Below are 15,000 nucleotides of genomic sequence, written 5' to 3' on the forward strand. Positions count from 1 at the left end.
ATGTCTTTCCAGAACTCTGCAAAATTATTCATTAACTAAGTTAAATAACATTTTTGTAAGCAGTAGAAGCAAAGAGGGATGTGACCTCATTTTGATTGTGTACTCAGTGCATGCTAATGGGCCATTTCCGAGTTGCTGTTTGTCTCGGTTTCAAAGCGAGTCTTGGTGCTCAACTATTAAAAGGGAAATGAGTTTGATTTGCATAAGAATATGCAACTCATTTCCACTTGAATGGTTGTGCACCAGGACTCGCTTTGAAACTGAGGCATGCAGCAACTCGGAAATGGGCTATTAATTTGCCAAAAGAGCCTTAGAGGGCCCAAGGCCTTTGGTCCAAAAATACAGTGTATGAGGGGATCAGGCACCCTCCACCCCTCCCTTGGATCTGAGCACTGTACTTACTGTTTGTCCATATGCAAAGACAGTGGCATTATAACCCTCCAAACAGCTCTTTACAAGAGGTTCCACGCACTTTTCATAAACATTTGCCTGTATTTGAGAAAACAGATAAGCTACCAGACTGAGTCATATGTAATCATCAAAGATTATACACAAAAAAGTTACCTGATTAGAGTGGAATGTGAAGTGCTCGTAATTTCTACTCCATATGAACCATGTGAGCGTTAGCCCTACTAATGGAAATGGGCCCACACAAGGACAGAGAAAATCTCTGACCAGGGTGAGAATTGAACTCAGGACCTTCAGGTTAGATCACAGCTGCTCAGTACCGACTGAGCTACTATATACTTATCATGATATGTACCTGACTGAGTATTATAAGCTTCACAAAGATTGATACACTCATGCACTTACATAAAACTATTTAAATTAATGGCGTACTGTAAAAAGATCTGTGTGAAGAAGGAAATTGATATTGGAGAATATTAGCAAATTCCATTCAGGAATTGTGAGATCAAACAGCAAAATTTGTAGTGGTGAGATTTTCTTTAATCTCTGGTTATAAAAGTTCACTTGTAATACATACTACATTGGCTGTGCATCCTAGCTGCTGCATATGTATTTATAAAAATCATCTTCGTGTTTACCCGACTCAGTCAGGCCTGGCACCAGGAAAAAACAACAGCCAGCTAGAAACCCAAATGCGGATGCATCCATCAACAACATATTAAGCGTGCCAATTATTGTGTTAATCAAGAAATACCTGTGTTGTCTTAGGAGGAAATACATAATCAAATGTAAATCCTCTGTCTTTCCCTAAAATCAATTGAGGCTTGTCAGGAATAAAGTGAACACATTGAGGAACATTGTGCACTTTTTCCTGGCCAACTAATGGACGAACCTGAAATAAAGAGATTTAAACAGATACAATTGATGATTTCTTTAGTTCCTTGCCTTTAGTTTGGGTAAGTAAATCTATGCTCAAATATTGGGCACTTATTCGTTTTTGACTACATACTGTTTTGTAATTGTAATTATTAAATTTTTTTCCCTTTGATTTTTGATGAAATAGCTACTCTTGTCAAAGCTTTGTTGGGCACAGATATATAAGGGCAGTTTACTTTTAATAAGGGATCCCTGTATTCTGTATAAACTGACCTAATAATAACTCAGGTATCACCCTTTATCTTTGATTTTATTTTAATCATCTGTGTAATTGTATTGAGTAAATAAAATAATAAAAAAGAAGAAAACTAAGAAGAAAATGCTGGATTAATCCAATTTAACTGTTTTTGCTTTAAACTGAATTTTCACTGCATGTTTTTTATTTATTTTTCTGGCAGGACTGGATATATCACGTGGCCTTGCCCTCTCCCTCTCGCCGGTATAGCAATGATAGGTGCACAATTTCTTGAAATGCTGAACTGTCAAAAACTGTTCTAGAATCCCTACAAAGGGTCTTACATGACGTACTACCCCTAAAATGTCCGAAGTAAACAGCTGAGCTTTTATGTACTGACCCTGACGGCAACTTTCACGGGAACCTCGGTCATTTATCCGCTCGTCATCAAGTGAAACTTTGAAAGCCAAATGCAGAGCTACGTAGCTACGTGCAGAATTGTTTAAATTTGGCAGACATGATTGTTTTCCTGTACTGCGAACACAGAATGAAATTCAGCGGTCGCTGAAAATTGAGATGCATTCTGGGTATTGTATACAACATGGCGGCTATCTCTGATGGCGGCCGACTGAAGAAAACGAAAGTGATCAATTATCCGACTAGTTTATTCGAAAAAAGTACCTTACTCCATTGAAATTCCAAGTACGAGGCAGAGAGTTCCCACACAATCTGACTCGCCAGGCGTTTATCGTCAGAGCGGGTGAAATCCCTCGAAAGAAAACAATGTGTTGCGACCGCGTGGAAGCTGAGGCCTGAAACAAGGTTTGTTTAGAGACGTTAGCCTCCATAATTTATTAATAAACCGGGGAAATATTGAAAAGTGAAAGTTCGCGATCGCAGTGTGGAAATTTGCTTATGTGGGAATATTGTGTGGATTTTTTGGCGAAACTGAAACACATGACACATGTAGGAAAAGTTACCCGGTCCAAGTGATGCCCCGATCGAGACTTTCAGTTTCGAAATAGCTTTTATATAATTGCACATTCTTCTCCCCTACTTGTGATCAGTCATGGCTTTGCAGAGTTCTGGTAATTTTCCAGACGTTGTGAGATCCTTTTATAGACTATCTTTGGATAAAAAGGAAAATCGTGAGTGGATTTTTGTTTTATAATGTACATATGAACGAGAACTGATTAATTTCTCTGTGCAAACGTAAAGTATTCTGCACGTGTTGAAGATAGATAATCAGGGAGTAACCTCTTGCAAGGTGGATCTTTCATGTCAGCGCATTTGCTTTACACCGTTTTTGATGTTAATACAAATCCATAACATTACTAGCTTTTCGTCGCCAATGTTTCTTATGTACAGTGGACAAGATGAACATTTCGTTGATCATGACGAAAATGTGCGCTGGTGGTAAAAGTGCTCGTAAATCAAACAAATATAAAAATGAATACAATTTACAATTCGTGGCAATTGCTGGAGGAATAGTTTCTAGTATTCAACGAAATGTGTGTTCAAATCCTGAAAATAATTATCTCTCCATTCAAAATATCTTTCCATTCATTCAAATTTGAATGCAGTGACTTTAAGGACGTTCGCGCCCATTGCTACTGCGCATCTTTTCACCCATGTCATGCACACGTCATGCATTGCACCACAAAAGTAAACAAACATGGCATCGAGCCAGTGTTTGATCCTCCCTCGAACAAAGTGTCGCTTGTGGCATCATGGGATAGCTGTGGACCCAGGTCCTCTCAGAAATGTAATGCTATGAAATGACAGTGCGAATAAACAATCAGTTGGAGAACTTCGCAGCAATTTTACTCTCTTAAATGCTCGGTGACCCCCATTTTTCTTTACGTAGATCACCTCCTTTCCTGATTTTGTCCATTTTAACAAAAAACAAAAAAAATCTGTATGTGAGAAGTTACAAGTAGATCATTACCTTTCTGAGTGGCAAGTTTAAAAAAAAATCTGTATGTAGGAACATTTTGGGTGCAAACATCCTTAAAGTGCTACTATGACCAAAAATCAATTCTACTTTTTCTTTGTATTTCAAAACTGTTAACTGACCACTAAGAGGCCGAAGTTTTAAGCCTTCATTGAAAAAAGAAAGCTGTTTTTTTCAAATGAAATTTTCCTAATTAATGGTCTGCCATTACAAACTTTAATAAATCTTGAGAGAGCTGGATCGAGGATAAGATGACGTCAAAGACTCACTAGTTCAAAACTGCAATGCGTTTGCATGCACCTAAATTAATATGCAGCATGGGAGTTTCGAGCTTTCAGACTTTTAAACTCGTGTTTTGCATGTACACTGTAATAATAAGCTGTGTTTACATGCTGCAATTTTAAGCTAGTGAGTCTTTGACGTCATCTTATCCTTGAGGTCCAATCGGTCAGTCTTGAACGTGAGTAATGGCAGACCGTGAAATCCAAAACTTGCTCTCAAAGCAAACAGCCTTTGGATAAAATTTGAAGCTCAAAATTTTGCCAGTCAGGTGTCAAAGCAAACAACCTTTCAAAATCTGAAGGAAAAGGAAAGTGAATTTTTTTATCATAGTAGCATTTTAATATGAGCCATTCAGTGGGTTGTGTTTTGTTTTGTTTTTTACATTGTTACAGTGTATTATAATAAAAATAATCGCTCAAATCACTCAAATGACTTTATGAAAATCTCAGGCTTATATTGTTGAGCTCCAGCACTTTACTAATTGGAGAGGATGATAAGTAAAATCAAATGTAAGCAGATCACATGGACTGAAATGAAATGTTGCTGAGGGAGGCAACTTTTTTTTTGCCAAAGAGCCATGGAAGACATGTTTTCTCATGTCTTACTTGTATCCTTTTCATCTGGATCCAGAAAGTGTGGAAGACTGTGGCATTAGTACAGTCATCATATCAACCTAATCGTTGAGAGTTTGATATAAAAATATACCGCTCCCTTTTCTTCGTTTTTCTAGGGGTGGTGTAGTGAGGTTTGTCATTTAACTTACTGCCACACATTATTGTGTACTGGTACATGTATCATAGTCCCACTGAGAAGTCTCTGGGAGTATGGGAGCTGGGTTGAGATCTTTTTCAAGTTTGTCAGGGACTCTGTGATGAGGAAGGTGACAGAGAAAAACATCCTCCATCATCAAACTCAAGATTTACATGTAAAAAACTAAGGAGCCTTTAATTACACCAGCTGTAGTAACAAGCCCTTTTCATTGGCTTAGATTTCAGGAAGGGGAATTTTTTAAGGTTTACTGTAAGTGGTAACAGGGTTCGTGCTACTCCTTGAAATCTTTGAAAAGCCCAGGAATTTAATTTTGGACTTTCAAGGGAAACTGAAAACTACTTGAATTTTTGCTTGGGTAAAATAATTGTCGAGATTGCATCATGCTAAGTTAAAGAGGCATTTCAAAAAATTGAGCCCACTGAATATTGGGGAAAGATTAAATGCAAAAATGAAAATGCCACTTCGTGCTCTTAACTAGCAGGACTTGGGAAAGAATATCAAGGTAGGCTTTTTTAGCAAAGAAAACACTGAAACACGATGTATGGCCTAGATATCTTCTGACGAACACTCCTTGAATGATCCTTGAATGCTCCTGGAATTTTATATATAAAATCCGGCACGAACCCTGTGGTAAGCGCTGGGGTTCCTTGTGAGTTGTTTTACAAACATCCATGATATTATTATTATTATTATTATTATTATTATTATTATTATTATTATTATTATTATTATTATTATTATTATTATTATTATTAGATTTGTGATTGTTTTTATATACTTATAGATATATTTTTAAACAGTTTTATTCGAATTAAAAATAAAGTTATTTATATTAATACTAATAATAACAATAACATGTGCATATATATTTTTGTTTTTTTTTTTTGTTTTTGTTTGCTTGTGTAAATGAACAATGAACTTGAACTGTTTTTTATAATTGGAACGGAATATATTTTTTTTATATTGTTAATAATTTCTGTGTTAACTGACTGATTTTCAATAAAGGTTTTTCTGTTAAATTAAATTTAAAAAAATATTATTATTATTATTATTATTATTATTATTATTATTATTATTATTATTATTATTGTTATTATTAGGAGGCAGTGTGGCCCAGTGGTTAGGGTGCTTGCCGAGTAATATCTGGAGATACTGGGTTCAAGACCCGTTCTGACCACAATTTGTTCGTTGTAGCCTTTGGTTCAACTTCTTGGCTGCACTTGTAAATAGCCAACTGGTTTATCTCTGGCCAGTTGGGATTCTTAGCAGTTCAGTTGTTGTTGTTCTGTTCTATCATTTCATTGATTGTGTTTCATTGGCCCTGAAAAGCCTCTATGAGGAGTGGTCAATTAAGTGGATGTATGCCTGTACTGTGTTATTGTAGAAGTAGCCAACTTAAAATCCTAGTTTCTTTTTTTTTTAATTTGAAGTCATCTTGATGTTACTTCAATCCCTACTTTTCAATGATCATGACAGTTAGCTTGTTTTTTTTCCTTTGATGCTCAACTAGTGAAAAAGAGAAAGAAGTTTGGGAAACAAGGCAATATGGAAAAGTCTGACAAGTTGCACACTGTGCCAAAAGAGGCCCGTGAAAGGTCACATAAGTCCTCACCAATGAGTGATGCAATCAAACACCAAATACTCTACACTCTGAAGAACACACCACATGCATGTACTTTTAGTGACATATCACACAGTGTAACCGCTGGTACCGATCAAGCAATCTTAATCAACTGCATCAATGAACTGGAGCAATCAGGAAAGATCGCCCGTATTATGAAAATGCCACCCATGTGGGGAATTCCCGAGGCCACAAAGGAAACTATTAAGGAGGAAGATGACGAAGGAGAAGGCTGCAGAATGCCTGAACTGCAAGCAGCGATTCAAAATTATGAATCTGACCAAGGAAAGGATGCGGCTCGAGAAAGTGGCAGAGGAGGAAGTGTCAGAGAGGGAGGCACAGCTTTGTGCTTGGGGGAAATTGACGAGACTACAAAAGAAGCAAAGAAGGAAGTTGGTGAAGAAAACTGCAGAATGCCTGAACTGCAAGCATTGGTTCCGGGTTATGAATCCGAAGAAGATGAAAATGAAGCTCAAGAAGGGGCGAGTGGAGAAAATTTCACCGTGGAAGAAAAGTTGTGTGCAAATGAAGATCCACGTGGAGGTGAAGGAGTGTACGAAGACTTCACGAGGGGAAGTATTAATAATGAAGATAGACCCTTAATGGCGAATGAAGATTCTTGTGATGGATTTACTGTAAGGGAGAAAAATAGTAATAACGTTCTTCTTCCAAATACCTGCGAAAGAGAAGACAACACAAGTGCATTTTTATTGCCCGGAAGAAATGGCATGTCCCCTAAACAAAGTTGCTTTCTTAGAGATCAGTCGTTGTCATCCACGAATCAAGAGCAGCCTGAAAAAAGCAGTATCTCTGATGTGCGCATTACAAATGCTTTTTGCAGTGTCAGGACTGATGTACCACCAACCATAACACGTACTATTGATCAGCCTATTTCTCAGAGGCCACCTGTACCCACATCCTTACCTGCGAAACCGCCATCACGAGGACCCCCTCCGCCTCCTTCCGCTCAGTTGTTTAGTACTTTGATGTCCCAGTGCACGAGAAAGCCGGCTCCTGTGGTAAGGCCAACTTTTCCCTCTTCCTTTCCAGAAACTCGTCAAAATCCCAGTGCTGCAGCACCCCGACCGTTGATGTCTTCAATTCTCCCACGGCCATCTTTTCCTTGCATCCCTGGACAGGGGTCAACGGGTGATCTTAAGCGGTCGGCATTTTCAATCCCAAGTCCACTCCAGAAAACATCCGGTAGTTTCCCTGACCACACAGCTCGTCCGCAGCGTCAGGATAGCAAAGAAATGTTACCATTTCAGAGAAATCACCCGCAAGCTAATTGCAACCAGCCAAACCTTCGAGGAAGCCACTCTCGTACGTCTCTTGGAAGTCATCACCTTCACAAAGCTCCAACTTCCTTTGGTCAGCCTCAGTCAATTAACTCACAAGGATCACCGAGAGTTCCTCCGCCTCCCTCAGCAAACCTTTATGAGAATTTAGTCAAGCGTGGTCCCCAGGCAGTTCCAACTTCGAGTAAAAATCCATCGCTGGCTTCGTCACGGCAATCTGCGCAACTAAATGATCTGGAATCAAACATAATAGAGTTTATGAAGAAACAGAAGAAGTCACTTGAAACTCTTCAACTAGCCCGGCAGTTTGGTTTCCACACCAAGAAAGAGATAAATCCGACACTTTATCACCTGCAGATGTTAGGATTAATTTACAAGATGCATGATCATCCCCCCACATGGAAGCTGAGACAAGAAGTGAGTTCCATGACCTTTCATGGTTCAGGAGGGGCTGGGTTATCCGAAGCTCCACTCGATCGGAAACGAGCTTATCCTGATGCTGATGACGCAAATCAAGGTCCAGTGCCCATTAAAAGACTAAGTCCCGCTAAATTTGCGGAGCCTGGGTCTTTCGGGTCATCTCCAAACCATTCTTCATGCGGAATGTCTACCTATATGACCACCCCACAAGAATTAACACCAAGTGGAGCTTCGAGTGGTCCTATGAGCCTCAAGTCGAATTTAACGGGATCTCAAGACTCCGGAAGTGATCTTCCAGATGTCCTCTCCAGCGTTGCCTACGCCGCGATGAACAAAAACCCTGTTAGTGCTCTAAACGAATACGTTCAGAAGAACAGAATGGACCTCAGTTTCGAAACCCTGGGAACACGTCCTACTTTCGCTGTCGCGGCTAAAATTAACGGTAAACTCTTCCCTGCAGCAAACGCACGAAATATGAAAGAGGCTAGACGAGAAGCATCGGACATTGCTTTAAGAAGCCTACTCGGTCAATCAGCGAATGCTGAAGCTAATGGTGGTGCAGCTTTACACATCACAAACCTTTCTGCCGGTGCTCTCAGCAAGGTGCGAACACATTTTGATCACATCGCTGCCCTCTCGCATCACGCATTTCTTCAAATTGCAGCCTCCATTGCCGACAAATTTGCCGGAAGGAAGGTTGTGGCATGCATTATTATGAAGCAAGGGGCAGAGGATCCCGGCCAAGTTGTTGCCGTGGGCACTGGAAACCGCTGTGTGACTGGTGAGCGCTTAAGTATGGAAGGACACACCGTGAACGATTCTCATGCAGAGATAGTCGCCCGAAGGTCCCTAATGCGGTTCTTATACCAGCAACTGAGCAATTACCACGGTGGAGATGAATGCATTTTCTCCTCGAAGCAAGGCTCCATGAAGCTCGTTTTGCGCGAGGGTGTGTCATTTCACCTCTATATCAGTACAGCCCCGTGTGGTGATGGCGCATTGTTCACTCCTCGCAAGGAACCAAACACAGACCTCTCAGAACAATCAAAAGAACACAATCCCACTTTTACATCCAAACAGCAAGGCATCCTAAGAACAAAGATCGAAGTTGGCGAGGGTACAATCCCTATCGACCCCTCGGATGGAATTCAAACATGGGATGGGCTTCTGCGTGGTAACAGATTACGCACCATGTCGTGCAGTGATAAGATATGCCGCTGGAACGTTCTTGGACTTCAAGGCGCCCTCCTGAGCCACTTTATCGAGCCTGTTTACTTGGCATCTCTCACTCTGGGATATCTGTACGATCATGGTCATCTCTCACGCGCGGTTTGCTGCCGTCTTGATCGCAACAGTGACCTTAACGCGCAACTGCCAGCCCCGTATCACGTGAATCACCCATGGCTGGGACGTGTAACAGCGTACGACCCACCACGTGAAACAGAGAAGACAAATAATCTGAGCGTTAATTGGTCAATTGGTGACACGTGCGCAGAAGTTACTGATGGACGTACGGGTGCATGCATGACTCGAACTCACAACAGCCCAACGCCCTCGCGTGTTTGTAAAGCGGCGCTCTACACGTCGTTTAAGGAAACTGCAGCCAAGGTTGGCCGCCAGGAACTCATAAATGCCGAAACATACAGCGAGGCTAAAAAGATGGCGACTGATTTCCAAGAGGCCAAGTGGAAATTGTTCGAGCATTTCAGGTCTTTGAAGTACGGTTCTTGGGTGAGTAAACCGCTGGAACAAGAGATGTTCTGAAACCTCCCTATTTCGTGACTGTGTCACAACGTTATCAGAACAAAGTTCAAGTTCAACATTGGTCCACAACGGCTGCCGCTTGTTTTTAGAGGTGTTCTACACCCTTTTATTAACCGTCGAAATGTTAGAAGAGCAGCACAAAGGAATTCTTGTGGTTTTTAATAGTCAGTTTACGAACATTCGCTGTTCGGTTGTGTTTTGAACCCATCCAAATCAAACGCATTTACCTCTACTTGAATGGTCTTTTTTTCACGAAGACTCGTTTTGAAATGGAGGCAAACAGCAACTCGAAAATAAACTATTGACTGCCAAAGGCCGAAAGACAGCAAACGCAGAAAATCAAATCTGCCTGTTATGACGCACTATTAATTAAAAACATCCGTAACCATCAGTGATTATTGACTGTTCAAGTTAACGTCTGCAGTTGATGATTTGCAGCAAAGCATTAGACAGTTATACGATCGACTTGGTGTATCTGAATGCGATGAATGAACTTCGGTGTCACATAAGATTCTAATGCGTTTTAAAGTGTGGTTTTTGCCAGCGACGCTGACATAAGCACAAACAACATAAGCAGCGCGTTACCGTTACTGGTAACTAATTAGTGTCTATTGACCCAACAAAGTTTACATTCTCGTCCGCGGAGTCCGCTTTTCTTTTGGTCAGCGCCAAGAACACGGACTCTGGCCACAGCCAAAGCAGGAAGTCCGCGAATCACGGACTTCCGGCTCTTCTGCGCATTCTCAGAAATTCGAAACAATGACGGTCGTCAACGGTTACAACATTTATACTTTTACCGCGACTGCGCGTATTTGTGGCTGCGGCCAGAGTCCATGTTCTTACTGTTGACCAAACGAAAGGCGGGCTCTGGGGACGAGAATGCAAAGTGTACTTATGATTCAGACGCTCTGACGCTACTGAGTTTGCGCATGCTCGCTGTGCTTATGTTACGTCAACAGTTTATCCGAGCGCTGAAAGAAGAGTCTTCAAGGAGAAGAACATCGATGTGGTACCCTTCTTCGCGTGATGGACCTAATGGAATGACCATTTTGTGTGTCTTTGCCCACATATTGCTCCTTGGTTTGCATAATCTCCGTCTTTTGATAATTTTTCTACGCGAAGTATAAACCTCGATGTGACTTGTTGCCAACATCGTCCAAGCAGTTTTGAGGAGATTGGTGACAGGTCACACTTTGTAACTGCACAAAGCAGAGCAGGTAGAGACAATCGTTGAAGTTTCTTAACTGTAGTCGAGTTAAGCCTGGTTACCGTAAATGTACGACTCATTTGGAGGCTGTCTGCGTCCGACATATCCCAGATGATCGCTTACAAATGCTTTTATTTAATATTAACTGATATGAGACAAGCCATATCTTTTTGGGATATGGGAAAGCAGAAAAGTAGGCTTAGCTACAAAAATCCGGATTTTTTTTAGATTTTTAGAAAGTCTGGAGATTTTTAGAACTTTTTGATTGGAATGAGAAAAACTATTTTTTGCTTTTAACGAAGAGGTTTCATGGCTTCATGCACAGCAGTTTTACCATTCAGTTATGTATCCCACAATTCTGTTGCAGTTAGTTGCCGAAGGCGGACTTACAGTCTCAACAATCGGTTATCCACAAATAGCTATTGTGAAGGCGGCTTGTTTTGACTTACAATGATCTTTAAACGTTGATATTTTTAGAACATTTTTGGGAGGTCATCCGGATAGATTTGTTCGCGATTTTTCGGGATTATTGTAGCTAATCCTACAGAAAAGTACATTTTTGTTAAGGCTTTTTTGACCGGGAAGATTCAAACCTCGGTTGGTATTTAATCGCGGATTTTGAAGAACTGGGCCTTGAGGTCATTTAGAACATAGCCTTTCCAGATGTTTCCATACTTGTGACGTAACGCAGGTCGATCGCAGATCATTAAAATTACATAAAAACCAAGCGTTAAAAGACGTTGACGTTTAATCCAAAGTATACAAATGACAATCAAAACGTCTCTGTGAGTTCTTTTGAAGTCTTTGAATCCCGTTTGCCAGTCTGTCACTTCACTAGGGTGACTGGAATAGACAGTTCATCAACTCAGATACCACATGAACATTAAGACTGTTTCCCAGCAGGCGATACTGTTGTTTGACAGAAATAGACGAAGGAAAACCTGAAGAGAAAGACAACAAACGAAAGGTGGAAAAATGATCGTAGTTAGTTGAAATGAACTCGCAATTGACCAGCTAGCAACGGGCTTGATTGCTCAGTTGGGCCTTGAGGTCATTTAGAACATAGCCTTTCCAGATGTTTCCATACTTGTGACGTAACGCAGGTCGATCGCAGATCATTAAAATTACATAAAAACCAAGCGTTAAAAGACGTTGACGTTTAATCCAAAGTATACAAATGACAATCAAAACGTCTCTGTGAGTTCTTTTGAAGTCTTTGAATCCCGTTTGCCAATCTGTCGCTTCACTAGGGTGACTGGAATAGACAGTTCATCAACTCAGATACCACATGAACATTAAGGCTGTTTCCCAGCAGGCGATACTGTTGTTTGACAGAAATAGACGAAGGAAAACCTGAAGAGGAAGACAAACGAAAGGTGGAAAAATCATCGTAGTTAGTTGAAATGAACTCGCAATTGACCAGCTAGCAACGGGCTTGATTGCTCACTTGGTAGAGCAAAAGTAGCACTATCGCGCGACCATGGGTTCGCATACCCGACGTTAAAGAACATGTCCTCCTCCTCGAATTTATCTGATATACGCAATTGCTTTCCTCTTGGGTATATCGGATAAATTCGGACACTATGTCCCAGGACATGTGATAGCAGAGGGGAAAAAAAGGAACATAACAGCCATACCCGTGGATAGGATTTGAACCCGGAGTTTCAATCTCTAATAAAGGGTTTGCTTAAGTCTCCCATAGAATATTATTCCCGAAGAGTAATTAGGCCTAGGGTTTGATTTTAAAATGTTTAGCTTTGTCGTGACGTATGGTGACCTTTTGCAGTATTTAATATTGTTTGTTGCCGAATGGTAATGCAGCAGTCCCTGAGCAGCTAGTGGTGTGGTGGTCAAGTGGTTAGATGACCGTAAATTAATCAACATTCCCAGGTTCGAGTCCTATGTCCATACACTTAGTTGCCCCTTTCAAACAAATATCACCAATTCCCACAAGCCCCGGGACAATTGTCTATATCAGATCAATTCGGGGTGGATGATGGGTTGCGTTAAAGCCTGATTTTTCCGGGCTTTCTTTACAACTGTTTAAAGGCGCCCGCAAACGAACAAACGGTGTTGGGGAAACATTGTTGCGGAAGCACACGCTTCCAGGGAAGCAAAAATGTTTCTGAATTTGTTCAGAAACATGTTGCTTCCTCAGCAAATGTTTCCTCGTTTGCGCGCCGAGGAAACGTTTCTGGGACACAATGTTTCCGCAACAGCGTTTCCTCTTTTGCGGGCGCCTTAAGTTGCTCAACTAACTGTGACGATCTTTCCAACTTTCATTTTCATTCAATTCCACGGTTAAAATATATGAATCTTCATAAATTCTAAACAAACAGAGAGACCACAACAAAAGCTGATCAATTTAAGCAAAACTTGAAGAAGATATGCAGCATATCGGATTCCCACACGGCAATGATGCAGAGCAATTCAAGTTGACCAGGGCTCAAAAGGGTTTTAAAACAAAGGAATTATTTGCCGATTTACGAATTTATGTTTGCCTCGGTATCAAAGAGAATTCTGGTGCACAACCATTCAAAAGGAAATGAGTGGTGTATTTTCATGCAAATCAAACTCATTATCACTTGAATGGTTTAGCACCAAGCCTCGTTTTGAACCAGAGGCAAACAGCAACTCGGACATGGCCTATTTTGTCCCTCACAATAGAACAATTATAACAAGCTGAATTTAGTTTTACATGTAAAAGGTTACCGTTCAAAGTTCGCTGATGGAAGACGAAGATTACGAACATTCACCAAGCGGAGCCTGTCTGACCGCTCAGAGAAACGATCCCATATAATATACTTCACTTGCTCGGAACCGTATTAGGGAATATTGGCGCTCAGTCCTTACTGCCACAACCTCGGGCCAATATTCCCCAGTACGGCCATCGCGCTCTGTTTGTAAGAGGTTAAAACTTAACCGAATCATGATAATACACCGAGTGCGCTTCGATACCAAGGAGGAGACAGGACATGGAACACCTTTGTCCATGGAAACGACAAGACTCCTTTTTCTGCTGAAAGCCCGATTCACTAATTGCAACGAATAATGAAAGAAAAACACTTACAGAATTCTGTTGGAAAGCCGTGCAGATTGGCCACCTCTCGTGGAGTGAAGTATCTCAATTTCAGTACCGACAATAGCTGGAATTTTTGTTTTTCATCAGAAAGATCTCTATATTTGTTAAAGATTTCTGTATCCTGAAAAGAGGAAAAGAGAAAATTCGAGCTGGTTCATACTTTTTTTAATTTCTCGTCTGCTTTTTGACCACTTCAAGTTGCTTCCTTGCTATGCCAAGAAAACGCATATGAAGAGGAGAGCTAATGAGATTGTCTCCATAGACAAGGCACTGTATCGACCAAAACAATGGTTTTTTCGCCTCAATTGAATTCTTAAGCAAGACGGGAAGACGAAGACTACGAAAACACAACAAATACAAACGTTTAATAAATAAATACATCTTATTCGATGGTTTAACATATAATACGCGCGGATATTTTGCGAGTTGCGTAGTAAAATACGAGCAATGAGCAAAATGTCCGCGTGTATTATTATGTTAAACTATCGAATAAGAGATTCATTATTCCACTACACAAAAAGGTGTTATTTTGCTTCAATTTTATTTGGTAAGGGTCATCTGTCCTGTCATCTGTCCTTCAGGGCGCTTGCCAACGATGTAAGCAGCACATAAAGCCAGCCAAATGTCCTTTATTTGATTGTATAAACGAAATGACAAGTGACAAGGGATGACAAGCTAAATTATCGGGCTTTGTATCGTGTTGAAAACAATTTCGTTCCTTGAAAAACTCCCGTTTTGTCTGTATTTGCTCTGTTCTAAACCGGTCAAACCGGGACATTACAGTGTATTACCGTCTCATATTTTGCGCGTTTTCTTGACCAAATGTGGTAAAATGGCGTAATAGTGGAATAATGATAAAACAGTAAATTAGCATCACATTTATCACAAACGGCAAACGTTAGGTTTAAAGTTGAAAAAGAGAACCGTGACACAGTTTTATTCCGATTATTTTCTTTGCAAGGCAAAATAGAATTAGGATATTTTCCTGCTTTTATCACAAACAGCAGTCAACCGTTTGTCGTTTCACGTTAACGCAAAGCTAATAGCGAGATTTAATGTCACGTGTCCGAAAAGGACAAACG

The 15,000-nt window shown here is 40.6% G+C and overlaps 3 protein-coding genes across 5 annotated transcripts in view; 1 reads left to right on the forward strand and 2 right to left on the reverse strand.

Moving 5' to 3' along the window:
- Positions 1–2,069, reverse strand: part of LOC138003714 (kinesin-like protein KIF27) — a 34,691-nt gene extending 32,622 nt beyond the window's left edge. For both annotated transcript variants that reach the window (XM_068849929.1, XM_068849922.1), the window contains exons 1-4: positions 1,920–2,069; positions 1,163–1,300; positions 403–489; positions 1–16 (exon numbers count right to left, since the gene is read on the reverse strand). The exon at positions 1–16 is cut by the window's left edge and continues 92 nt beyond it. In XM_068849929.1, coding sequence (XP_068706030.1) covers positions 1–16; positions 403–489; positions 1,163–1,300; positions 1,920–1,952 — 274 coding nt within the window. In that variant the 5' untranslated portion in view covers positions 1,953–2,069. The remainder of the gene's footprint in view (positions 17–402; positions 490–1,162; positions 1,301–1,919) is intronic.
- Positions 2,070–2,112: 43 nt separating this feature from the next.
- On the forward strand, positions 2,113–11,614 carry LOC138003724 (uncharacterized). 2 transcript variants are annotated; one of them, XM_068849952.1, is made up of 2 exons: positions 2,113–2,341; positions 6,037–11,614. In XM_068849952.1, the coding sequence occupies exon 2, from the start codon at positions 6,072–6,074 to the stop codon at positions 9,627–9,629; it is 3,558 nt and encodes a 1,185-aa protein (XP_068706053.1). In that variant the 5' UTR covers positions 2,113–2,341; positions 6,037–6,071; the 3' UTR covers positions 9,630–11,614. The 2 variants fall into 2 exon arrangements, with proteins under 2 accessions (XP_068706053.1, XP_068706043.1); XM_068849942.1 differs by lacking the exon at positions 2,113–2,341 and adding an exon at positions 2,389–2,667.
- A 364-nt stretch (positions 11,615–11,978) lies between these two features.
- LOC138003753 (tRNA (cytosine(38)-C(5))-methyltransferase-like) overlaps positions 11,979–15,000 on the reverse strand; it is a 16,959-nt gene continuing 13,937 nt past the window's right edge. The window contains exons 12-13 of the mRNA XM_068849978.1: positions 13,907–14,039; positions 11,979–12,189 (exon numbers count right to left, since the gene is read on the reverse strand). Of these exons, the coding sequence (XP_068706079.1) occupies positions 12,083–12,189; positions 13,907–14,039 (240 nt within the window). The 3' untranslated portion in view covers positions 11,979–12,082. The remainder of the gene's footprint in view (positions 12,190–13,906; positions 14,040–15,000) is intronic.

This window comes from Montipora foliosa, chromosome 1 (assembly GCF_036669935.1).
Source record: "Montipora foliosa isolate CH-2021 chromosome 1, ASM3666993v2, whole genome shotgun sequence".
NCBI lineage: Eukaryota > Metazoa > Cnidaria > Anthozoa > Scleractinia > Acroporidae > Montipora > Montipora foliosa.